The sequence below is a fragment of the Channa argus genome, chromosome 12, assembly GCF_033026475.1.
Source record: "Channa argus isolate prfri chromosome 12, Channa argus male v1.0, whole genome shotgun sequence".
Lineage (NCBI taxonomy): Eukaryota > Metazoa > Chordata > Actinopteri > Anabantiformes > Channidae > Channa > Channa argus.
The window spans coordinates 21,648,222-21,673,661 of NC_090208.1; the positions used below are offsets into that span (position 1 = coordinate 21,648,222).

At 38.8% G+C, this 25,440-nt stretch overlaps 2 protein-coding genes and 2 non-coding genes across 9 annotated transcripts in view; 2 read left to right on the plus strand and 2 right to left on the minus strand.

The window, feature by feature from the left end:
- Positions 1 to 1,847: 1,847 nt before the first annotated feature.
- LOC137138525 (U1 spliceosomal RNA) lies at positions 1,848 to 2,011 on the plus strand. Its single transcript, XR_010916071.1, has one exon. It is a non-coding gene; the product is annotated as a U1 spliceosomal RNA (small nuclear RNA).
- A 2,446-nt stretch (positions 2,012 to 4,457) lies between these two features.
- On the plus strand, positions 4,458 to 4,621 carry LOC137138526 (U1 spliceosomal RNA). The gene has a single exon (XR_010916072.1). It is a non-coding gene; the product is annotated as a U1 spliceosomal RNA (small nuclear RNA).
- Positions 4,622 to 5,587: 966 nt separating this feature from the next.
- tmem88b (transmembrane protein 88 b) lies at positions 5,588 to 12,990 on the minus strand. The gene is made up of 3 exons (XM_067525359.1): positions 12,515 to 12,990; positions 9,089 to 9,493; positions 5,588 to 6,962 (listed from the first exon to the last, which is right to left on the minus strand). The coding sequence occupies exons 2-3, from the start codon at positions 9,485 to 9,487 to the stop codon at positions 6,687 to 6,689; spliced, it is 675 nt and encodes a 224-aa protein (XP_067381460.1). The 5' UTR covers positions 9,488 to 9,493; positions 12,515 to 12,990; the 3' UTR covers positions 5,588 to 6,686.
- Positions 12,991 to 19,958: 6,968 nt separating this feature from the next.
- The window catches only part of kdm6ba (lysine (K)-specific demethylase 6B, a), an 89,893-nt gene continuing 84,411 nt past the window's right edge, over positions 19,959 to 25,440 (minus strand). For 4 of the 6 annotated variants that reach the window (XM_067523066.1, XM_067523068.1, XM_067523070.1 and 1 more), the window contains 12 exons: positions 25,283 to 25,409; positions 24,848 to 24,953; positions 24,492 to 24,697; positions 24,230 to 24,336; positions 24,080 to 24,148; positions 23,770 to 23,918; positions 23,529 to 23,643; positions 23,248 to 23,435; positions 23,021 to 23,162; positions 22,546 to 22,672; positions 21,696 to 21,866; positions 19,959 to 21,536 (listed from right to left, as the gene is read on the minus strand). In XM_067523066.1, coding sequence (XP_067379167.1) covers positions 21,516 to 21,536; positions 21,696 to 21,866; positions 22,546 to 22,672; positions 23,021 to 23,162; positions 23,248 to 23,435; positions 23,529 to 23,643; positions 23,770 to 23,918; positions 24,080 to 24,148; positions 24,230 to 24,336; positions 24,492 to 24,697; positions 24,848 to 24,953; positions 25,283 to 25,409 — 1,528 coding nt within the window. In that variant the 3' untranslated portion in view covers positions 19,959 to 21,515. Of the gene's footprint in view, positions 21,537 to 21,695; positions 21,867 to 22,545; positions 22,673 to 23,016; positions 23,163 to 23,247; positions 23,436 to 23,528; positions 23,644 to 23,769; positions 23,968 to 24,079; positions 24,149 to 24,229; positions 24,337 to 24,491; positions 24,698 to 24,847; positions 24,954 to 25,282; positions 25,410 to 25,440 lie in introns of those variants that run through there. The other 2 variants (XM_067523071.1, XM_067523072.1) reach the window with 2 other exon arrangements.

The window sequence follows — 25,440 nt, forward strand, 5'->3', positions numbered from 1 at the left end:
TTGAGAAGCGCAGCCTTTTTTGCCCTGCTTGAGTTGTGCTCCCTCTGTGCTGTGAATGGCTGCACACTATTCCGCCTGTTCTGCTGCTCCCTCTCTTCTTGACCTCCTTCGTCAGAGAGGCTTAACAGGTAATTACTTGGCTAAACATGCAGTCAGTGATTAGAAAGCAAAATGTGCCATGGCAGTGTGACCAACTTGACCTTTAAGAAGTCAGTATTTTAGTTGTTTCAAACAACAGCTTTAAGTATCTTTATTTGTAGGCCCTGCCAATTTAAAAAGAACTTCTAGCTTTTTGAACATGTCTACCTTGGCCTCTAAGCCCTGCAGAGTTGTTATTAATCAGTTATTATTTCTGTATTTTAAAATCTCATTATCCTGTGTTATATTTTTATATTTTATCTGCTAATGAGGAAGTCCCCAATAACAATAATTGGTTCCAGAACACACGTGCATCACATTTTTACCTCTTTTTTTTGCGTGGAGTTACTTGGGTTTAACATTGGTCGTGTCTGTGTATTTATTAGTTTTCTTTTGTAATATTTTTACTATACCCGTAGAATATAAATTATTACTACTCAATGGCGCATGTCGACCCTCCTCAACTTCTAGGTGAGTTTTCTGCACAACAAACCCTCTGGGATGCTTTTAGCCATTTAAATGAGCTTATTGTTTTTTTTTGTCAAAAGCTTTGTGTAATTGTTGTTCTAACTAAAACCAAAGAAAACACTATATTATTGTGTATGTGTTTTTTTTTTTATAAGAAAACTTAAAAATCTTGACAACAAATAAGATTCCATCCTTAATGTGTATCAGTTACATACTTAATATCACTGCACCACCTGCCCTCTAACACGGGGTCTATAAATGGGCAAATGAAGGGCATTTGAATCGTTTGTTTGTTTGTTTGTTTTTTTTTATCAGCATTAGTAGTCTTTTCGAAACCAATTTGTTGTACTAATATATAAATATACAATATGTAAGCCAATTAGACTAGTTTGCACTAATAGTTTATTTTTCTGTTTTTAAGTTGAACCTCTGCGGCCCCTTTCATTCCATTTCTTGTTTCCAAAATGAACTAATGACCTAGATTTTCCACCAGATGGCGCCAAATCCTACGTGTGGAAAAAAAAATATTCGTTGTGATGTAGTAGATTCATAGTTTGTAGTATTTTTACAGCTACTTACAAAGAAGGAATCGTACTTAGACGCCCCTTTATAGCAGTGACGTGTCTCTGAGGCTTCGCCTCCTGCTAACTGCTCATGTTTTCTAATCACAAGAGGGAGGCGGGCAATATCGTTTTGTAATGGATCAGTCTGAATGAAAACATCATAAATACTAGAAAATATTTGTATCCTGCTGGAGCCCACTAAAGTAAACTGCTCTATACGTATTTTAAACAATTTTTTGGTCACATTTATGTTTATACTGTACTTCATCTAAGAGTTGGTTAATCTCGTACATGTGTCCACGTAGTAACGACGGACACAAAGAGCAGAGACGGAACACTCACTTGTATTGCTGCATTTGTAATAAGTGAGATCCACAGAGCCAAACTAATTTGCTGGCGTTTATTGTTTGTAAGTTTAAAAAGAAAATATTCCGGAAGTATCGTGCCACGTGACACAATGGGGCAAAGCATGATGGGAAGCACAAGGAAATGCCCAAACTTTAAACGTCTAAAATTAAGTGTTTTCTTTCAAATGATAGCGTTTTAGAACTGGTGCTCGTGTATAATGTCAGTTGAGCATTGCAGGCAGTGTGAAACTAGAGCCACTTATTTCCGCGTCACCATCAGTCTAACGTGTCTGCGGCAGAATGACGGTCCTTGGTTCGCCGTGTACAACTCATACTTACCTGGCAGGGGAGATACCATGATCAAGAAGGTGGTTCACCCAGGGCGAGGCTCAGCCATTGCACTCAGGTTGTGCTGACCCCTGCGAATTCCCCAAATGTGGGAATCTCGACTGCATAATTTCTGGTAGTGGGGGACTGCGTTCGCGCTCTCCCCTGTATTCATGTGGAAAATCAATGTCTCTGCTGTAGTTCATAGGAAAGCTGCTACTGTTGGTTCCTTGACTAAGTTGCTCCCTGGTGGGCGAGTGGTTAACAGCGTGATGTGGTTTCCACACTGGTCATTTTCAGTTTGTCCTGTTGTTATGCACCAATATTCAAACAAGTCTGAGTGACATTGTAACAATCTTTAGCTCCAACGATAAAATAGCTTCCTTTTATGAAACGTGTACTTTGGTGTTTTTTTCTTTTCCTAAATACCATCTGTTCATGGTTTTCACTTATGCCTTTATTACCTAAAGCTCGTTTACATTTCAGGTGCCACACAAATAAAATAATCTGTCATTGTTGTACTATACCAGTGTTTTACTGCCAAGTAATCGGATGGTCTCCTTTTCACTATGTACTTATAGACTTGTATTCTCCAGTTGTTGCATTTAGTCCTTTAAATTCGACAAGTGACTGTTGCTGTAGTACTGATAAATTAAGTTGAAAGATTAAACAAAACTACTGAGTATAGTATAGTATCAGTGAATTATACATTTTAAAAAAGTTGTACAATGACATGCAACTATAAGCTTTATTTCAATAAATGAGAAACAAAACTATTAAAAACCAAATCAATATTATACAAGCCAGATATCATTTTTTTTAATTATGTAAATTTAAAGAGATTGCAAAATGTATTGTTTTGGTCAACAATAGGAAGCGTCTTAAATGGTATTATTGTTCTCACAGTTGCCCCCTTATAACACATGCGTGCTGATTTAGAGTCTGCTTTAATATTCGATAAACGCGATGCTGAAACTGAACTGAATGGGGATTGTGACGGAGAGATAGGATTTTTCAGATGTAATCCGTGAAAATACACGTGTTGACGCTCAGATCCTGACTCCTGTGACGGCACTGGCTCCTCCATCTTCTCTCTACATGTGCAACACCGATGCCAGTTTAACTTTGTTGTTTGGAGGGATTAAGTATCTCTCCTTTATTAGTCAAAGTCTTGTCTGACAAGACTTCATTTTCAGCAGATTACATGTGCATTTTATTCTTCATATTTTTAATTCCTACACAGCCAGGTGCTGTTATCACATTTTTTATTTAACTTTAAAAGAGAAAAATCTTCAGCATGTTCAAAATTCATATCTGACAGGAGCATTAGAATAAATCTAACAGGACTTCAACAGGACTGTGTGATATAGACCATGGGTCACATTGCTTGTGTTGTTCCACCAAAGATCAGATACAACAATAGCAAAGAAGATGATGGTTGCATGTAAGGCAGGTCCTCTATACATAATATTTGAATGACAAAATGTTAGTGTCAACTACTTACTGCCCCAAACACACTGTTGAGCACAGACATGTAGACTTTGTTCATACTCTCAGTGCTTTTCTTAGATTTCTTTGATGACTTTTGGGGTGTTCCAGAGACTGAGCCGGATGGAGAGGCCTTAGCAATGGCATCATCTTTGCTGAAACAGAAAAACAAAAGAATAGCACAATAGTCACAGACTGCTCCAGACTAGAGAGACCCACTGGTTAGACTAGTTTGCACTAATAGTTTATAATAGTAAGTCCATCCCGTTTCTTGTGTGACTTATTACTTGGATTCTCCACCGGATGGCGCCAAATCCTATGTGTGGAAAGAATTTTCGTTGTGATGTAGTAGATTCATAGTTTGTAGTATTTTTACAGCTACTTAATAAAAAGAAGGAATCGTTCTTAGACGCCCCTTTATAGCAGTGACGGCTCTCTCAGGCTTCGCTTCCTGGTAACTGCTCATTTCTAATCACAAGAGGAAGGTGGGCGCAAAGTGTCCCCCTGAATCCCCAGCAGCCCATTCCCATCCTCAGCTATTCAGTGCCGGTCCAAGCCCGGTAGAAATTGCGGAGGGTTGCGTCAGGAAGCGCATCCGGGGTAAAAACTGTGCCAAATCAACATGCGGACAATGATCCGCTTTGGTGACCCTGAACTCACGTGATAAGCCGAAAGGACAAAAAAAAATGATTTATACAGTTTATACTGTACTTTATCTAAGAGTTGGTTAATCTCATCTCGTACATGTGAACACGTAGTAACGACTGACACAATGAGCAGAGACGGAACACTGACTTGCTGCATTTGTAATAAGTGAGATCCACAGAACAAAACTCATTTGCTGGCGTTTATTGTTTGTAAGTTTAAAAAGAAAATATTCCGGAAGTATCGTGCCACGTGACACAATGGGGCAACGCATGATGGGAAGCACAAGAAAATGCCCAAACTTTAAACGTCTAAAATTAAGTGTTTTCTTTCAAATGATAGCGTTTTAGAACTGGTGCTCGTGTATAATGTCAGTTGAGCATTGCAGGCAGTGTGAAACTAGAGCCACTTATTTCCGCGTCACCATCAGTCTAACATGTCTGCGGCAGAATGACGGTCCTTGGTTCGCCGTGTACAACTCATACTTACCTGGCAGGGGAGATACCATGATCAAGAAGGTGGTTCACCCAGGGCGAGGCTCAGCCATTGCACTCAGGTTGTGCTGACCCCTGCGAATTCCCCAAATGTGGGAATCTCGACTGCATAATTTCTGGTAGTGGGGGACTGCGTTCGCGCTCTCCCCTGTATTCATGTGGAAAAACAATTATTTCAATGGTTATGACTCATCCTTAGTAGTTTTTCGCAGACGCTGTAGTTAAGGTTTTAATGGGTTGTACTTCAACATTGTCGGGAGGATCAATCAGAACAGAAAAGAGCACAAATAAATAGATATCTAAGATTTTACTGATATGGAGTTAAAGCATGTAGTGCTGCTTCCTCCATGTTCATGCTAAGTTCTTGGACTGTTCTTTTTGCAGTCTGCAGCTGCTATTTATACACTAAGGGAAAATTATTAGTTAAATACCAGAATATAATTTAGTCCATCTCAAAGAAAATGTCAAAGGGTACGACATGGATTTTATGTCCCATCGTTTTAGTCTCGTCTGTCATTCTACTCTTTCACCACTTAGAGGTGATATTAACCAAGCTACTGTCAGGCCTCATCTTCTCAGACATGAATGCAACTTCATACTGTGGTAACCACAACCATTAACAATGGATTTGCATATAACCTGGGATTAGTCTGCTTAGTCATTCTTTTGCAGTTTGCAGATGTAATTAGTTCAATAAGTGAAAAGTAATTCTGACAAAATATTTCTGCCATAAGACATAATGTTCTAATCAGACTTGTCAATTTAATTCTTGTTCTTCTTCTTCTTTTTCCTTTCGGCTGTTCCCTTACAGGGGTCAACACAGCGAATCATCTGCCTCCATCTAACTCTATTCTCTTAATTCACTAAATGTTTTTTTCTTGCGTTATTTGTTTATCTCTTAATTTCTCTTATGTCCCAGCTGAAACACTAGGACATATCTAAAAATTCAGCATCTCAAGCTGCTGCCAGGCCTTATCCACAAGGCTTTTGCACTTGCATACATTTTACAAATTCTACTGCTATATTTTTTTTCAACCTGACTTTGTCATAAAAACAACCTGTGCAGATTTATGGCACTGAAAATGGACAGGCATTACTACAGCAGACTCGAAAATTTTTATTTATAAAAAGGAAATAATTCAAGTGAGTCAAATTACAATCATAGTTATCTTAACAGAAAACTAAACTAGACAAACTTTTAAGTAATAACACGTATGTGGTAAGAAAGTTATGTTTAGTGTCAATACAACTTTTGTGAGGTGAACTCTTTTTTTAAAAAATGTACAGAGAAGAAATAATGGGTCATTTAATAAATCATTTTGACAAACCCCATACGGAAACTAAAAGCAACACTTCTGCCCTGGATTTGTATGTTTGTGCCATAGGCTCATCAGAAACATCAGGCAGATACACTCCTCCACTGGGTAACATGTTTCTCTTTTTATTTAATGTGGTTTGAAGAAACAACAGAGCCCTAAATGCTCTGAATTGGCATTATGTCTACAGACATAAGTTGACATGAGTTTGGCCTATCAAGTGTGCATGTGTGGGGTTTCTGGTGTGATTATGAGTCAGAGAAACTTCAAAGATGTATTTTGTTTAGCACTTTAACCACAGTCTTCGAAGATTAAAGAACCGTGTCACTTAGTGGAGCGACGTTTCTCGCTGATGTATTATTTTTGGACAAGTACTGAGTTACACAGAGGAACAAGCTGATCCAGGCTGCAGACTGACTGATGTCAACCATAAGTAAAGGCAACTCATTGGTTAGTTTTAGTGCCTACATGGGCTTTGTTGAAAGTACAAGTAGTTTAGAAAATGCATGCAAAAGACATACGTTGTTTTATAATACCAATTTAATAACATCCAATTTCTCCTTTCCATAACTCCAGCAATCAGACTTTGTTAGACAATTTAGATTTATTTAATTGATGTAAATTGAATTAGTAACAGCCAATGTGTACAAACACCAAGTAGGGCCAAATTCCCCAGTATGGCACTTTTTAAAATAATCCGTAATTTTGCTGTAATGTTAAGGCGTGGGGCTGAGTTATTAGTTATTATTTTAACAATGTAACTTCCAGGATTCTAGTTAGTGTAGTACTTGCTATTTACAACTTCCTCCATTCTCTGTTACTTATAAATTCCATTACAGCTAACCTGCACCCCAATTATTTAGTTTCCTGCCAGTCTTGTTCACCCCTTTCCGTCATTGATCAGACCCAGACTTTTCCCTTCCCGCTGCCCTCCTGTCTGCCACAGCAACCAGTACCCAGCCCACGGTGCTGGGAGGCTGGCAGGTTCTTGTACACAGCCCGACTATATGGGATGAAGCACAGGCCCAGCTGGAGGTGTCGGGCAAGGCGACAGTATGCAGCCAGTGCCAGAACCAGTAGAGGTGTGACCAAGAGGAAGCCCACGACCAGCAGAGCCACAGAGCCCCCATCAGTCAGGAGGTCTGAGCAGTAGGGGGTTGTCCCATGGGGGCGGACCTGCAGAGACAAGTGAAAGATTGCAGCCTGAATCGTACAACAGCAGGGTATTAAGAGGCAACTTGTCATTAAACCAGTGTTTGGGTTGTGTTAAATTTTTTTGTTGCATTTCAGATAGAGATTTTTACAACTGTATACCGTTGTCATTACATCACCAGTGATTTAAACATTTCTGAAGTGCAGTTCCACATAAGGAGATGATGTGATCTATGTGGTATGTGTGTTTGAGGTGATGACAGATACTAGTTGGTAGTCTGACACTAAATCGCATGCCCACTAAAGAGCCACTGAGATAAAAATAAAAGAGTTAGGAAATTTCTGCAGTTGTGAAACAGTAGTATCTCTGTCAGACACATTCAAACATCAGTACAGTGTGTATGGTAATATGTGAACTTGTTGCTGAGCAGAAGGATTATAAAGTGGTAGATGAGGTGAAGAGGGTCAGTATTTGAGAGCGGGAGTGGGGAGACAGCAGGCCTGAATCATCCTTATCTCTCCATGAAGGATGAGCTGGACCTTCCAATGCATGAGGAAAATGCAGGGAGTGAAAAGCTTTGCAGGACTTGGGGAGCTCTGAAGGGAGAAGGTGATTTTTATTTTATTTATTTTTTCAATAATAGAGTGCAATTAATAATTACAACTCTCTTGTATCAGAAAACTATTAAAACCAACGTGACTTCAAAATTGCTATGAAGACACTTTTCGAAGAAGATCAGTGCTATAGGCTGATTGATTGATTTTTAAAAGAGAAAATTGTGCATTAGTTTAGTAACAGGAGTCACATGGGTTTTGTCTGGAAAAGGTCTGAGAAGGGTCATAGTATTTTATGAAATCAGAAATACTTAGATGCTCTTCTGATAGAAGCAGAGTTACTGCTTGCCATAAAGAAATGGCAGGTAATCAAAACACTAAAGAGGGAGGTAAGCAAATGGTTTAAACTGCAGTAAACACTTCAAAAGCGAGGGTGCAGGGGAGTTTTGGGGTGTGGATAGGAGTTGTAAAGATAAGACTCAGAAGTGCCCATATTGTTGTGACATGGTGAGGCCTCACATGAATCCAGATATTGCATAGAAAGCCATTTAAGACTGTACATTTTTGTGTTTTTTTTTTTTAATGGCTGCTAGAAACACAATTGTGCTTAATATTGCCTGCCTCATTTTTGGATCCCACTGCTCTTTCTCTACTTTTCTTCTTCCCCCCCCCCCCCCCCCCACCCACCCTCACCCTCTTTTGATTTCTCCATCCTCCCAAGTCCTAGTTAATCCTTCTCTAAGCTGCTGTCACATGAGGTCTAATTATGAGAAAGCAGGAGAACGGAGAGAATTCTGGTCTCTCTGGACATTAGGGGAGTCATCAGTCGGCTACAGAAATGCAAGTTGTACGTATCAAAAGTCTTTAGACTGACTTTTCCAGGGTGTTTTAGAATAGTGCTTATTAGTTCATAGATCAAGTAGGTTGTTGGAATTAAATCGATTTTCTTCTTGTTTTCATCATACACATTGATGCTACGGCATATTTTCTAAACATCCTTTAGAGGTTGTCTGCTTTCCATCTCTTAAACATCTGAGAAAACCTCAGAACTTTCTGATTCAAAAGCCCTTATCACTGATGCAGCCAACCCCACCCTAAGCCCTGGGCAGAACAGTTTAAAACTTTTGGATCAAAATGATGAGATTAGGACTTTCAGGCCTCTCCCCAAAATGATGGATGCAGGAATCTCCCTGTTCTATGAAACATTTGTTTAGATGTAGATATGTGTAAACATTTCTTACTAACATTCAAACACATTTTCTCTCCCACAACCCTGTGCAGATTTTCTGTGTCTGCTGGATGGTGATATTACGTTAGCTGGTAATTAAATGAAAGGCTAATAACAATTTCTGAGAAGAAGCAGGAATATTTGTCTAATAGGGCAAATAATAAACAAGTATAAATTGTGCCTAACTTCTCACTAATACAGAAGAGCTGTCTGTATGCATCGTCGTCCTACAGGACAAATAAGAATCCTGAAGCAGGGATAGAAATTGCTCAAGTGAACAAGCAAATTCTGCAAAATGCTGTTGAACCTAACCAGACCTAACCAGCTCACCGGTTTTTGAGGAGGAAAAGCCCCCCCCCCCCCATACCGTAGAGTGGCAGAGGAAGCCAAACACCACCATAACAATCGCTGGCGTCAGGATGGTCCCAAACACCAGTCCAGCAAGGCAGGCATTGATTGCAGCAATCACCATGTTCTGAGCAGTAACTAGTACTGAGCAGGCCCAGCAGTCCAGGGACCCTCTCAGCTCTAGAGGAGCGTCACTTCCTCCTCCACCGCTCTCGGCTGCAAAATAAGGAGGAGGTATGACCACACGTGAAGGTGTTTCTCTGCCTCCACCCACAGCAGTGGTGGAGGTTAGAGAGTTGGAGTGGTGGAGGTGCTGATTGTGGTTTGTGTGATGATGATGGTGATGAGGCGGCAGTTCCTCAGACAAGTCCAACGCTTGATGGTGGGCCCCCTTCTCTAGAGTACCAGTCATACTCATAATGAACTGTGGGCAGAAAAATAAATGCATCAGTGGTGTATGATTAAAATTTTATGAGGCAAGGCAAAATTTTGCAAACAATAAACAATTAATACAAGCAAATCCAATTATTAACCCATTACAACTGGGTACAGCATTTGTGAGTATATAGCTCTAGGAGCAGGAGCAGTTTATGTGCATTTTTTGGCTTTTAAGTCAGATGTGATGTGTCATTGTTTTCAAGAAATATGATAGAATAAAATGCATTGCAATTCACTGAAATATAGGTGGGGGAGGGCAAAATACAGTATGGGGAATGTAGTCGGTTTACTTTGTTATCCTCTGAGTGGACCTTAAACATTTTCTAAAGTTGCTTTCCAGACTTGATGATGGCTGATAACCAGGGTGATGAGAGCAGCGCAGCGGTTACTTTGAGGAAGAGAGGAGCAAATTAGAATATTTGATTGCAGAGCTAGAATATGGCTCACTTTATTTTTAATTAACTTTAGGGCAAAAAAATATTATCCAGTTAAAAGTTTAAGCTTTCAAATGTGTGTGTGTGTGTTTTTTTTTTTTTAATATGGTTCTATGTGCTACTGAGGCTGAGAAATGAAGGTTTAAGTAAACATAACTCTCAACGCTCAGCTTTTAGTAGGCGGTTTTAAAACAATTGGCTTTGAGGCATTTTAGAGCAAGCGAAAACTAAAATATAAACAAGCAAAGGAGGCAAAAAGGTTAATAATTGTTAATGGAAGCAATAAAAACAGACAAACAAGTTAATATAACAGTCCATTACTTGAATTAGCATTAATCACAGATGTGACAGAGTTGCCATTGCAGTTACAAGTGAAGCACTTGGCCACCCACAACAAGCAATTTGTGCCAAATGCATCTAAATAGAATTAATTAGTACACTAGTCTGATTGTCGTAGACCACACTCATAAAAACATCACTAATAGAAGCTTCACTAAGTTGAGGTAAGATGTCAGTAATCAAGCACTGTGTGGTGATTATTATCAGAGGGCCGCAGGCCAAAAGTTAAGAGATGAATTCCAATTGCTATTAAAGTGTTTGTGTTCAAGTGGGTTGTGTAAAGTGTTTGTTGTTGTTATTGTTGATTTGTTTTTTTATGAGTAAAACCTTTTGGTCAGTATGTAGTTTTTGTTAGGGTTATGAGCATCAGGTAACATACTGCCCTAGTGTACTTGTACTCTTATTCAGAAAACTTCTCCCATACTGCACACAGTACCACATAAACCTCATGCTGATTGAGCAGATGTGCGGAGGTGAAACTTTGGGTTGGACTTTTTTTGTTTTTGTTTTTTTTTTAAAGAAATGTCATGACAAAAGTAACCTGACTGCCACCTCTGCCCTGCTCAAGTCATTCTCATAAATCTTATTTTATATTTGACTGCCATCTACAACAATGAAAGCAGATCTATCTTAACTAGTGCTCAATCTGAAGTTTGCTTTGTTTTACAAAATTAGTAGAAGTTAAGTGACTCAGTTTATGAAATGCTAGTAAACACAGAGTTTTTGGGTTGAAGAACATGTGAGAATCTTCGAAATCTTGTGATTTTTGGTGCTTCCAGTCATCAGTTGCATCCTCCTTGCACACCGTCAAAGACTAAAACTCTGATAGCTGGTGAACACTGTTTAATTGTGAACTCCAGTCTTTGAAAGTCTTCGTTTATAGGTCTGTTTGGACCAGCAGTGTCTGTCATTGTCTCTCATCAGTTTAACTGTGCAGTGAACTAAAGTGGATTGTACTGCCCAGCAAGTCATACAGAAAGCACAGTAGTTTAGTTCTTGTTACACTGTATTGGCAGGTGCTCAAATGTAAGTATTTGTACTTGGTCTGGGGGGGAATTTGCATATTCCTACTTTCAATTCTTTTTTTTAATTTCTGTAAAATTATGGCATTAGACTAAAAATGTTTTGCATTGTGAAAATAAAGTGCATCATAGAAACACCTGAAAATAACTAAATGTTTTGAATTATACTCATGTAAGCAAAGTTTAATTCGATGTCAATGGCAACACTAGCAGCTTAACGTTTGTCTTACAAGTAAGCATTTTTGACATTGTGTCAGTAAACATCAGTTCAAATGTATAGTTTTAAGTTCCAGGTCCTTATTTGTATTTTTGATTCATGTTCCTGTTAGTCTGCATGTATTCAGTGTTGAGACAAATGTTATATACTACGCAGCTGTGTCTGGTGCAGGATGTCCTCTCAAAGGTCGAGAGGCAGTGATGCCCCAGCCAGACGGGGATGTCTTAGAGTCAGAGGGTCCAGGCAGCTGCCAAAAAATGCCAGTATGATTTTACAAATGTTTCCATCCTTTTTTTTTCCCACCAACAAAACAGACTAATAGGTTCTTTCACTGTAATAAATATCTTAAGTAATTTCAGTTAGAAAATGTAGAGACTGTGTTTTGGGATACTGTGGAAACACTGAGATGCTCAGATTTGCCATAATGGTAGATATTAGCAGTGACCGGGAAAGACTTTATTTACCCTGGGTGCTTAAGTGTTTATTTGTCACGTGTGTCTCCTATTGTTGTCCCAAGTGTTGTTGTAAAGGTGAGATGTCACACAGGAAGGTCTGCCAGGAAAGTGTATACGCATGTGTTTGAGATGACTCATTGTGCCCCTTACTGAAAATGCACGCCAGTGCTCCACCCGTTTTCCTCACTGTTAGTTTAAAAAGCATGTCTTGGAATAACGGGTAACTTCATGGTTACCAAAATAAAAAATAAAAAATCTAACTAAGGAAATATTATGCTGTGCAGTTTTTTTTTTTTTTTTTTTTTTGCAGATATATGGTGGTACATATACCCAATACAACTTTTTAATTAGTTTTTGAAAAACTTTTTAATTGTATGTGCACAGCCAGCTTTTGCTTGGTCATTGCAGTAACATTTCCTATTGTTTTGTTTAAACAAAGCAGCTGCAATAATTGTCTGTTTGAAATAAATAGGGTATTTTTGCTGTAATTGGTTTAACAATGTCTAATAATATGATTTTTATCTTCTTAATGCTACTTACATTGTGCTGTTGGTCCTGGTGAATCGCTTGCTGTTCGTCCTCCAGATTGTTGCTACTTGTCTCACTTCTTCTCCAGACAACTTGTGTTCATTCAGTCGTTTTCTAACTGAGAACGGCGTCTCCTTTTTCTCTGTCCTGTAACTCTTGACTTCTGCCTGGAAACAGGGTTGCTTTTGTTTTCCTTATCTGGTTAGTAGTTGTATGTTGGTATAGTGACTTTCTGCAGTCTGCTCTCCTGCTGCTGGCTTTTTCTCTGCACTATCCAGAGTTCTCAGTGAAGCTGATAAAAGTCCCAGAATCTTGCTCTTCTTCGGTTTTTCTGTTCTGTTTTTGTGAAGAAGTGCCACTAAGATGCTCCCACCTCAGCTGCTGAAATCAGCTCAAATCAAAGTTGCTGGAGTCTTTTTCCTAAGTATGTCAGACGTGTGTCTGCCCTCCTCTTTTTACCCTCCACCATCTATTTGTGTTCAGTGCCCTCTCTCCTTCCCTCCCCCTTCCTACACTCGCTGCATCCATCCCACTTTCTCTCCACCCACAGGGTTATCAGCCCCCTACCTCTCACCAACATCTCCTCTCAGCACATGCATTCCACCTCTCATACAGGACGTTTAGCTCCCTTTTACCCTGTCCCTGTGGCAGTGGGGGCTGGGTGTGGTGTGTTGTCTTGATTAAGTTGAGGTTTAGGGGAGCAGAAAATAGGGAATGGCAGCAGAGATGGTTTTGATGTGTGTTAAGGACCATGAATACTGTGTCCAGCACCATGGCACCTTTGCACCTTTTCATTACTACACTTATGTTTGATTGGTATAACAGCCCAGCAGTGCTGAATCAGTATATCAGTTATCAGAAAGTGAGAAATGAGTGAGAAATGTTCAGATCAGCTTTCCAAGGGAGAGAGTTTCAAGAAAATCAGTGTTCATCCGACTTCTTTACCAGCAGATAGCATTGGATCAATGAATTTATAGATTTTTGCAACTCCTGAATTCTCTGCTCTAGGTGTCATATGGTTGTATTTGTGTGTTGTTAAGTGTTTTTTTTTTTTGTATGCTGTATGTATGGTATAATCATGCCATCTATTTTATTCTGTTAATCTTCCATAGTGGCACATAACTATATTTTGTGAAAACTCGAAAACTACGCCCTCTTCCTGTTGTATTCGGAAAAGTCATCTAGTAATCAATGTTACTGTTAAAGTTGAGAACTTTAACAGTAACATAACAGTAATATAACAACCACATTTAAAGCCCACAATAAGAACAATAAAAAGTCAGAAGGATAAGAAATGCTCAAAAGGACGGCTGATAACAATTTAAAGAAAATTGTAATATGGAGAGAGGTAATGCCTCCCCCACCCCCCTTTTCTTATCAGCGTCCTGTTACTTTTGCTACCCTGTGAGTCCCTATTTAGTCCCTATTTACTACACATTGATTGCATTTCCATGGATATGTTACATGAAACTGTAACCAGGTTAGTTAGTCGGTTTCCTCTGGAAAACTGATTTCTTAACTGTCATCTAAATGGGAAAGCTGGTTTTCAAAATCAGGTTAGAGGATTAGGGAAACCCCAGGGTGATTTCTATAGGAGTCCGCCAATTTTTTGTCATGTATTCAGGTAACCAGGTTTTTTAATTGGTTTTCTCCAACTGTGGAACAAAAGGCTGCACGCAGACAGGAAATTGCAGCTGAGGGAACGAATGAATGAAATGATAGATGATAACAGGGCAATGCTGCCTCATTTAAAATCAAGTGTGCTTAAAGTCTGACAGAAACTTTGACACAAAGTCCCTAAATGCAGATCTGTATGTGTAAAATGCATATAATTTATGTGTTTGGTAAGGGAAGAGGGACAACTGCTGTATCTCATTAAATTAAATAAAATTTAACTAATCTAGATTCATGTGAAGTAAAGTATTTCACAGCTTTTATTTCATTGCTTTAATCATTTCATTGCTTTAATTTCAATAACTATGGCTTACAGGTCCTAAAAATCAAAAACCCACTACCTAAAAATTTTGGAAAAGTGTGGTACTTGATCAGACACTTTTTCTTTTTTCTTTTTTTTTTTTTAAGCGCAAATTACTTCATTAATGCGCTTTGGCAACAAGGTGATCAGCCTCAAGCACTTGACTTTATTCTGTAAAGTGCCCTGAGATGACTTTGTTGTGAATTGGTGCTATATAAATAAAGTTGAATTGAATTGAAGCATGGCATCATTGAAGTACCTGGTTGCTTTGATAGCAGCGTTAAGCTGCAGAGGTAGCTGGCAAGCCGAGCATATTAATACATGAGCGAGCAAACCAGTGGCCAAGGGTAGATTGTGTTTTCTCAAGAGAGGTTTTTCCTCCTTGGCCCAGGTAAGATGCTCTGATGTTGTCTGTTGTTGTTCAGGAATGGCTCCTTACAGGCAATGTAACGGTTCTAGCCAAACAAAGTATAGCAAAAATATTTTACTATGCTGCTTCAAAACTTCTACTTGATTTCAGTTTAGCCACACTGAGGTCGACTTAGGACCTGAACATATTTGTTGCTCAGGATTGCACGTGAGAGTCTTTGTGGAAAGGTGCACACCATCCACAACAGTCTGTTCGTGGCGATACAACATTGTAGTCCACAATGAGATGGTCTGTTGTTGTGGATTTGTGGAGTCCCAGAGCCTTAGAAATAGCTTATAGCCAACTTCATACTTTTCAAAATGGTCTATTAAGGTGATGATTTCCTCGAACAGGGCCGCTACTAATCAGGTCTGCGTGTGACCAGCTGCAAGCATTTATCAATGCAGGTTACATTTTATTTAAATAATGTTTTGGTTGAAGTAACTAAATATTAAATCTTCTGCCCTTTTTAAATAGCACTTTTTTAGTTTACATGACAAAACACAACAATAAAGGCAGAGCTGCCATACAAAGGCACTATCTGACCACTAGGAGCTCCTTCGGATTCGTGTCTTGCCTAAGGACACTATGACATATGGACAGAAGGACCTGGAAATTGAACTGCTTACCTTGCGGTTGGTGGACAACTGTTCTAGCTCCTGAACCCCATCCAACCCAAAGGAAACAAATTACCCCAGTTTAGTGGGTATTAAATCACCTTTTAGCTTAAGTTATTATAGTTTAACAATTAACATGCGTTTTGTGTTTGCTCAGGTTGACTTTGTGAACATCCAACACAATCTAACATTACACAAACAGTTTAGTATTAGATGCCAATAAAGACATGAGGGGGTTGAATATTTGTTTTACTAATACTGCAATTGTCTAATAGTGTATATGAACCTGTATTTTTGTCAATATGATCCATGGTGACCTGGTTTGGTTTTTTCCCTGTTTTTGTATGTTCAATTCAAAAAGTGAGTTCCTGCTGAAATTGACTTTAGTTTTATAGAAACATGTAATAGCTTTCACCCTTACACAGTTTTATAATTAATAATTTTTTTTAACCACAGGTTGTTAGATCACCATCTAGGTGACAGCAGAGGGCAAACCTCCAGTTTAGTAATAGAGCTTTTTGTTGATACATGACGTAAAGATACAAGATGTAAAACCCAAAGACATCAGTCTGCACTCTTTACAGATTAGGATGCAATATATGTGCACAGTTAGATGTGATTTAGATAAATGCTTATATCCTGTCGTATACTGTGCTAGAGAGCAGGAGAATGGAACAAGAACAAAGTGATGGAAGAAGACTGTAATTGGCCAAATGATAAGAAAAGATCAGAGCATAAGCACAGTAATTAGTCTTGTCTACGTAATTCAGATTTTCTGCTCCTTTTCCTCTGCTTTGAGTTTACAGTGTTTATTTAGGTCCAGCTGTTCTTTAGTTGTGACACACACACACAAACACAATTGCACGTGTAGAAACAAAACAGGTTCTCATTCCAATAAGATATAGTAAAGTACTTATAGAAGTACTTGTAAATCCTCATGCTGCATTAGCTCATCTTGTAAAATCATTATTACAATGTTTTAGTCTTTGACTTTGTGTTGCTGTTGTCACGCCTGACGGAGGATTTGACAGGGGCTCCTCAGGGAAACTTCTGAATACAGATCAAATAGCCTAGTCGCTACATAATCTTTCATATCTTACTCTTCGAGAGCAGCATAAACAAACTTCAAAGTTTTGTCCATGTTTACGCCGTATGGTTGTGATTGGACTGTTGAAGTATCTTGGTTCTTAGCCCCTCATCACCTGACTGCAGTGGGGTGGACAGACATTTTGGACGGAGGTGGTCTTCCTGTGTGGTTTGAAGCAGGATTTCCTTCAGTCTGTCAAGTAATGCACTGACCCTCCGCTGGCCCTGTGGCCTGTAGCTTGACCTTAGGATATGCTGGCCTGCTAATGCTCTGTTGGACTGCCTGATAAGTTTTTTATTTATTTATTTTAACTTATAGGCTTTAAATTAGACCACGAAAAATATCTAAAAAAGAAATGTTTCAAAAATGTTTGTATGTACAAAAATGCATAGTATTGTAGTGGAGTATTGTAAGTACATGTAGTATGTAAGTATTACGTATGTAACTTTTGAAAGTAACATTAGGAGAAAAGGACTTTTTTCATATTTCATAAGATATTTCATATCTTCTTGCCTTATTTTACATATGTTTGTGTATAAAATCCCAAATGCTTGGACTTCACTGTATGACTTTTATTTCCACTCAGACTGCTCAGTAAAATCATAAAGAATATTTTCTTTAAGAGATTACACTCTACTTTTTGTCGAACTGCCTTTGTCAGTGTTCAATGTGAAAGCTACAACTCGGTGTAACCAAAAAAGTTGCATTTCTTTTCTCTTTTTTTGGTCAAATTTAAAAAGTTGTTAAAGGACACTCAACTCTGTGGCCCCTTATAGCTGTTCGGTGTGCTGCTGTTTCCTATTGTTTCATGTGTTGTCTTGTTTTGATTGTTGTTACAGCTGTCATCCTGTTTGGTTTTTTTGATGTAAAGCATTTGTTTAATATTTCACATCATCATAATAAATAATTGATTACATTATAAGGCTCCCGTTTCATGTGTTTGTATAATTTGTGAGATGAGAAAGAATTTGACACTGTTGGCAGACACTGTCAAAATAAAAGCGAGCACACTTGACATGAACAAGATCCAAAACTATTAGAAAATGTACATTTAATCTGTTAGTGTGACCATGGCAGTGTCTTACACATCTTAAGATACTGCAAGATATGTTTGCTTTAGCAAAATATCTTGCTAAAGCGAATAGATCATGGGTAGATCATCAGGCTGGGATGCTGGAATCTGCAATATTAAATTCCAGCCCACCTTGCCAGGTGCCTTGAGCGAGACACTGCTAGTTTCTTCTGTGCCCATTGTGGTGGGGAACTAGCGCCCCAAGGGAATGGGTTAAATGCATTTCATTGTGACGTGAAAAATGTGTCTGACTGATAAATATTCTAATTATAAAAAAGCTCCACAACTAATATGTGAAGGATTCACAACAGGTTCAATGTACAGTGCATCCAGAAAGTATTCCCAGCGCTTAACTTTTTCCAACTTTAAAAATAAATAATAAAATAAAACAAAATAAAAAAACAAATCACATGTACATAAGTATTCACCGCCTTTGCTTAATAGTTTGTTGAAGTACACTTAGCACCAATTACAGCCTCAAGTCTTTGAGTATGATGCTACAAGCTTGGCCACCTATTTATGGGCAGATTCTTCTTTGCTGTAGCGCCATCAGGTTGGATGGGGAGTGTGGTGCACAGCCATTTTCAGATCTTTATATATGATCAATCGGGTTCAAGTCTGCGCTCTGGCTGGGTCACTAAAGGACATTTACAGAGTTGCCCGGTAGCCACTCCTTTGTTACCTTGTCTGTGTGCTTAGGGTCGTTGTCCTGTTGAAAGATGAACCGTTGCCCCAGTCTGAGGTCCAGAGCTCTCTGGAACAGGTTTTCATCAAGAATGTCTCTTAGCATTGGTGCATTCATCTTTCCCTCGATCCTGACTAGTCTCCTAGTTCCTGCTGCTGAAAAACATCACCACAGCATGATGCTGCCACCACCATGCTTCACTGTAGGGATGGTATTGACCAGGTGGTGAGCGGTGCCTGGTTTCCTCCAGAGATGACACTTGGCATTCAGGCCAAAGAGTTCAATCATTGTTTCGTAAGACCTGATAATTTTGTTTCTCATGTTCTGAGAGTCCTTCAGCCGGGCTGACATGTGCCTTTTACTGGGGAATTATTTCCATCTGGCCACTCTAACATACAGGCCTGATTGGTGGAGTGCTGCACAGATGGTTTTTCTTCTGGTTCGCTCTCTTTCAGAGTGACCATCCGGTTCTTGGTCACCTCCCTGACTAAGGCCCTTCTCTCTTGATCGTTCAGTTTGGCTGGCCGTGCCGCTCTAGGAAGAGTCCTGGTGGTTCCAAAGTTCTTCCGTTTTCTGCACCTTTCGCTAGATCTGTGCCTCCATACAATCCTGTCTCTGAGGTCTACAGACAATTACTTGGACTTCATGGCTTGGTTTGTGTTCTGACATGCACTGTTAACTGTGGGAGCTTATATGGACAGGTGTATGCTTTTCCAATTCATGGCCAATCAACTGAATTTCCCACAGGTGGACTCCAATCAACTTTTAGAAACATCTCAAGGATGATTATTGGAAACAGGATACACCCGAGCTCAAATTCGAGTGTCATGGCAAAGGCCATGAAAACATATATCCATGTGATTCTTTTAAAAAAAAATTTTAATAAATTTGCAAAGATTTCAAACAAACATCTTTCACATTGTCATTATGGAGTATTGTTTGTAGAATTTTGAGGAAAATAATGAATTTGGTCTATTTTGGAATAACAACGAGTTGTGAATACTTTCGGGATACACTGTGTGTGAATAGGGTTTGTATTGAACGTTTTGACTCCGGGACAGAACAGTGGATGGTTACAAATGTAATTATGAAAAGTATTTGTGCTTCATTTTTTGTGTGTTTTTGACTTCCTATTGAATTATTATCAGTAAGAAAACAGAAGTCTGAGCTGTCTTGTTACTGCTTCTCGCCATTTCCTGCTCTGCTATCTGTGAAGTTTTGCTGCTTGAACAATCTCCTTCCTTAGTTTACCCTGGATGCTGATGTCTAAATGGAAACTTTTCTATCGACTCCAGTCTTATTCTCACACGCATGTCTAACAATAGCAAGCTCAACTTGAGGGCGTGAATCACAAAGCTGTTCCAAACTTTGTCACAGCCAAAGGATATGACTTATTATTGTAGTAGTGGGGTATAAATGGAAATAAGGTGGACTGTGACACATTTGAGGGCAGTGAGTGAGTGATAGCTGAAAGTCAGGTAGTTGATGTTGAGAAAGATCATAAACCAGATTGACTCCAGACAGAAATATTACGGGCAGATTGGTGTTCTGTGGCAAATAGGAGACAACAGGAAAACAAATTTTTTTTTTAAATCATACAGACCATACTCCTTTCTTCATTTATCAAAAGAGTTTATTAATAGTAATGTCACACAAATTCACAAGTGTTTAAGACATGTCTGGCTCAGTTTGGGGTGTGTGTGTGTGTGTCTGCAAGTATGTCTGTGTGAATTCTCTAAACAGTGCAGTTATAAATAAATGACCACAAAGAGAAGAAGGTAATATTGCAACAGGAAAAATATAAATCTCATTTTAAGAAGACAAACAGAGAAAATGTTGTTCAAAGAGAACATTTAGCACCAGCTATCCCGTTACATTTTCAACAGATATCATAAAATCTCGTCTAAAAGCCCCCTACATCATAAAAAAAAAAAAAAATTATCATTTCTGAAAACCCTTTGGAAAAAGTTTTTCCTTAATAAGCATACAAACACAGCATTCCATTAGTCATCTTCTCTACGTGAGCAGTGTGTCTATCATCTACAGGAAAGGTGGTGTTATATTTAAGATAAAGACATCATTTAATATATATCAGGAGAAAAAGGCAGGAGTTGTGAAGCAAGCACCAGAGAAACAGCAGCCTCCACTCCCCTGGACACACAAGCCCCACATTTCAGTTCTTACTGAGCAATCAGTCACCATAAAAAATAAAGAAAATAATGGCAAACTTGTACAACCTATCAAAAAAGGGGAGAACATTGTTATCCAATAAATAGAGGAAACATTTTAAATTAATGTACAATAAAAGAAAAAATACAAATCCAGGAATTACTAAATCTGCATATTTGAACAAAACAGAGGTACGGCACACAAACACCAGATGACGATTTTTTTTTTTAAAGAGAGTTTATACATATATCAAATAATTGAACAAAACTTGTGACAAGTGAATATTTCTCTCCAGAAAAAGTAAAAGTAATTCATAAAACAGGATTTACAACACATACAAGAATCTGAAAAACAAAAATGAACTCCCCCCAAAACAATTAGTTATTATAACCCGTATGTTTTGAAGCATTCCACAGAATTGTATTTTATTTTTTTAATTCTTAATGCTTTAGAAAAATGTTCATATCTCTATTATTAGTATTTTTCCATTTTCTCTTTTCTAAATACAAGGCCAATGTGGTATATATCTAGGCTGCTCTAGTTTAGAAAAAAAAACAAAACAATAAATTATTTTTAAAAAAGACAGCACCCCACAAACTTTTCAAATAGCATGTACAAATTTCAGTATTCAAGACAAAAGAAAAAGTTTGTTCTGGTACTGACAGAAACACGCCATTGAAACCATTACAGACCCTCCACAGTTTGTTCAATGGCAGCACCAACTGCCCCCAGGTTCTTAACCTCATTTTTCCAGGGTTTATGGTTGAAAGCACCATCTGAGAGTAAACTGGTATTTTATTGGCAGCTTGGTATTTCTTTTTGTAAACAGTAATGAGTAAACTTATTCAACTGGCTGATCGGCAAGTCTTAACAGTAGTAAAAGTAGTATCAAAATATTTTAAATAATGAAATGTTAAGTTGAAAACCATTGTGAAACTGTCTTTTTGTCCTGGCTTGCAGGAGTTTTGGTTATGGCTGAAGAGATGGAGGGGACCTCTGTCACCGGGAGGAAGAGGAGGCCTGGTAGGACAAGAAACAAGTAGAAATCAAAATCTGTATGTAACAAAACCTTCAAGTGTTCGAATTTTTCTTTAGGTCAGAAACAAAATTCAACAAGAAACTAACACGTTGGACAAGGAGGGAAAAACAGAGGTGTTGTAAAAATAAGTCTGTGCCTACCAGGCTGAAGGAGTCATATGTGTTCATAAGCTCCTCTATGCGGTACTGCTCCAGCACCACTACGTTGGTCAGGTTGGGACTACGCTGGCGTGCACAATCCTCACAGTGAACCACATACGTCTTTCTGCTGTTGTTCTCACTTGTCACAAACAACAAATTAAACACCTCCACCTGTGACCAAAGATAGAACAAATTTAAAAACAATGAGGGTCATTTTAGAATATCAGTTATATTAAAAGGATATTTACACTCTGATTTCAGTATCACAAAACAATGTCTGTCTTCTTTGTGAGGACAACTGCTGCAGTCCATAGTCACAATGTAATCTGTAGGTTGCTGTGCTGATTTGTACTATTATGAGCAGTTTTAAATATTTTGCCCACATTATTTAATCCAGTAGGTGTAGGTAAAAGTGCTGACATTACACACTAAAATGTTATTAGTTTTTCTTCATAAGTATCCAGAAATACAGACAATCCACTTTGCACATTGACTTCTATTAGTTACCATCTTATGTTTAAACAGAAACAAGACTTAGGATGGAGCAGAGAAGTTTTATTAGACTGCAGTTGGTTGGTTTGATGTAGCAAGATAAGGTTTGTTTCAACATAGCTAAAGAAGGCTACCTTCACAACATACCTTCATCAAGAGTTTTTTTTTTTTTTTTTAGCTTTTGTGATTGCTAAACTCAGTTAGTTTAATATTCAATACATTTCATAACGAGGTGTAGTAAATTAAGTGGGTATTTTTCGCAAACACTTTTTCCTAAACATCGCTACAAAACCTGACCTATCTCCCTGAATGTTTATTGCAGGGCAATAGCATCCTCTTATTTAGGGAAGCAACTTACGTCACACTCGTTGCAGTAGTAGGCAGGCTCGTCTTTGACCCGGCTCTGATAGGAAATCTTCTTGCCGTCAGCCAGTAGTTGGTCTCGCAGAATCTGGATATGCTTCATGGACTGCAGCAGGCAATGTCTACCAGGAGAGGAGACCAATGTTAGTATAAAATCGCTATTAAACATTTTCCCCTAAGTTTTGGAATTTGCTTTATTTATTTATGTACAATCTAAATTAGTAATTAATATTAAAACTTTAACAAAAGTGTACAATAAGCAATTTAACACTAGCCCTTCAATACTTTTATGAGAATTGATTTATAATATGTAATGTCATGTTGGAAGTTGTTTGTTTAAATGTTTACTTTTTGTCTATTTTGTCTAGACCTGATATTAAGATGTTTTAAAAATGCCTCTCAGACTTTGTGAAGGTAAGAAAACTGTTTATTAAAATGGAGCTGGGTGCTGGTATGGAGGACGTACTCACTTGATCATCTTATAGGTGTCTGGGTCAGTGATCTTGACAGTACGGGCCACATTCCAGGACACGTGAATCATAGGAACGATGGACTTGACCTTTTTTACTTCGTTCCACTCAAACCTTTCCAGGGCCAGCTGGTACTGGTAACCTGATTAATACACAGGAAACAAAGTTAAGGAATACGACAGTCGCCATAGAAATTGTATTTGCTCACTATATGGCACACCCCTCACCATTGAGAGGTCCCACATTCCAGGCAATGTTGTTGCACCAGCCCACAGCCTGAACCCAGTGGACAGTTCCAGCATTAATCCACACTAGGTCTCCTGGTCGCTGGATGAAGCGGTACACGGGGATGTTGGCGTTGTAGAGGTCTTCCAATACTGGCCACCAGGATCCTGTCAGATAGTCCACTCCATGTCTGGGCACATACAATGAAAAGGTTAAGTAAATTGCCCCAGATACAAACTGTGAATGTGAGCTTGAATTCTCATAGTTGTCTCTGTGTACTTACTTTTCACAGAAGTCATTGATGGCCTGCCAGTAGTTGTCATGGACAGAGAACCATTCACAGTCCCCAGGACCAATATTGATGTTCACTGAGCAGAAGTTGTTGTTTTCCTGGTGACCTGTAATATAAGGACAGAATGTTGTCTGTCATATTTTATGGTATTTGATTTTTGTTTTGGATGTAATGTAGAACAAAAACTTTATCCCACAAATTGAAAACATGGAAGAGTGCCAGTGTCCATTACCTGGTGTCCGACTTCCTGGAACCTTCATGTAGAGCTGGACAGTGTTCATGCCTAGGATCGTATGTCCGACATGGCTCAACATGTTTCCGCTGGATGCTACACGCATAAAAGCTGGCAGTTTCTGTAATTCTTGTAGTTGGGACTTCCACCTGAGCACAGACATCAGGTTAGAACTTGCTAGAATTTGCTATGATCATGCTGCAGCGTTGAGAAAGGACAGAAGGCATTGCAGTAAAGATCAAATGCTATTACTGAGACATGGCTTCATTGGGCACTGTTCTGTGATGTGCTGTTTGACATATATGCTCACCTTTTTGGATCCGAGAGGTCGATGTTAGTGCCAAATTTAATGATCTTCCCTACTGCTTTCTGCTCACCACTAAGGAGTAGGAAAAAGATAAAGCATTACTACCAACAACAAACATTGGTAAACATGTAGCTTTTCATTACTGTCCCTTACCTGCTACTTTCTTTAAAAATGTCCTTGCTTGGAGTATCAGAACAGTTTGATGACTTCTTCTCCTTTTCATCTTCTTCATCATCCTCCTCATCGCTGCCTTTCTCCTCCTGAGGATCCAGAAGATTTATTAGCGGCATCACAGAGAAAGAGACATAAAACCATCACACTGCCATATTACACAGAATTGTACAGAGAAATAGTGGAGTAGGAAAAGGTAAAAATATCCGAATTAAAGGCAGCAGTAGGATGCAGGGTTCTGTACCTGCAGGCTCTCTTGAAAGCTGGAGGCCTGGTACTGGGCGTACTTTGCAATAGTGGTGTAGGAGCGACTGCTCTCACAGGGCCACGTCTGACCTGTCCCACTAGGGTCCCAGTTCTCATCAGCAGGTTGTTGCACCTGAGTCCTCACCTCCACTGCCTGATCTGCATTAGCTTCCACTAGTGACTTTGTAGAAAACAACCCCAGGTCTTAAAGAAGAGAAAAAAGTTACTTACAAATGTGCTTTTGAGGTAGTTATGTGTTAGATAATTGCTCAGATAACAGTTTCTTTAATCCAGAACAGAGCTTTCAAGTAAGTTTATTTGCTGTAAACAGATCACCTAAAATTGTAAACTTACTGAGCCGTAGAGATCCAGCCAGGCCTCTGATAACAGTAACAGGGTTCTTGGGGTCTGTACAGAACTGCAGCAGCACAGGGGAAAAGGCATCCCTCTTACTCTCCAACTACAGAGAAGAAAAATACATTTTAATAACCGTTTATCTTCATGTACAGTGAATGACCACAAGAGGGCAGCATGGATGCTAATACCTAAACATCTGTCCAACATGTACACTAGATATTCATGTTCTCTTGCCTTATAGAGTGTTTGGACAATTTCTGAATAAAGTGTCTTTGCAGCTTTCTTTTGTTGTTGGCTAAATGTACGATAATAAATATATTTGTCGGATTTACTACAGTGGATAAAAAGTTAACTTCGTATATGTGTTACATGAAAAGCCAAACACTAAAAGGAGACCAAGTAGCAGGAAATGTAATGTCTATTGGGACATACATAGATACTGGGCGTAGGAGGGTTCAGTTTCTCTCTAGGAAGCGGTTCTTCTGAGTTCAAGAGTGGCTTTACAGAGAAGGCTGGGAGCAAGTAAGATTCTCTGAACTTCCCTTTAATTCTGGCTGCCCTAAGACAAAAAATAAAGGAGGAAAAAAACA

What these genes read in the sequence shown, in the direction of transcription:
- tmem88b (XM_067525359.1), bottom strand. Translation starts at nt 9,487, where the DNA reads ATGAGTATGACTGGTACTCTAGAGAAGGGGGCCCACCATCAAGCGTTG. An exon ending in GCTTCCTCTGCCACTCTACG is followed by an intron (nt 6,963 to 9,088) that starts GTATGGGGGGGG and finishes TTGTCTCTGCAG; the next exon opens with GTCCGCCCCCATGGGACAAC.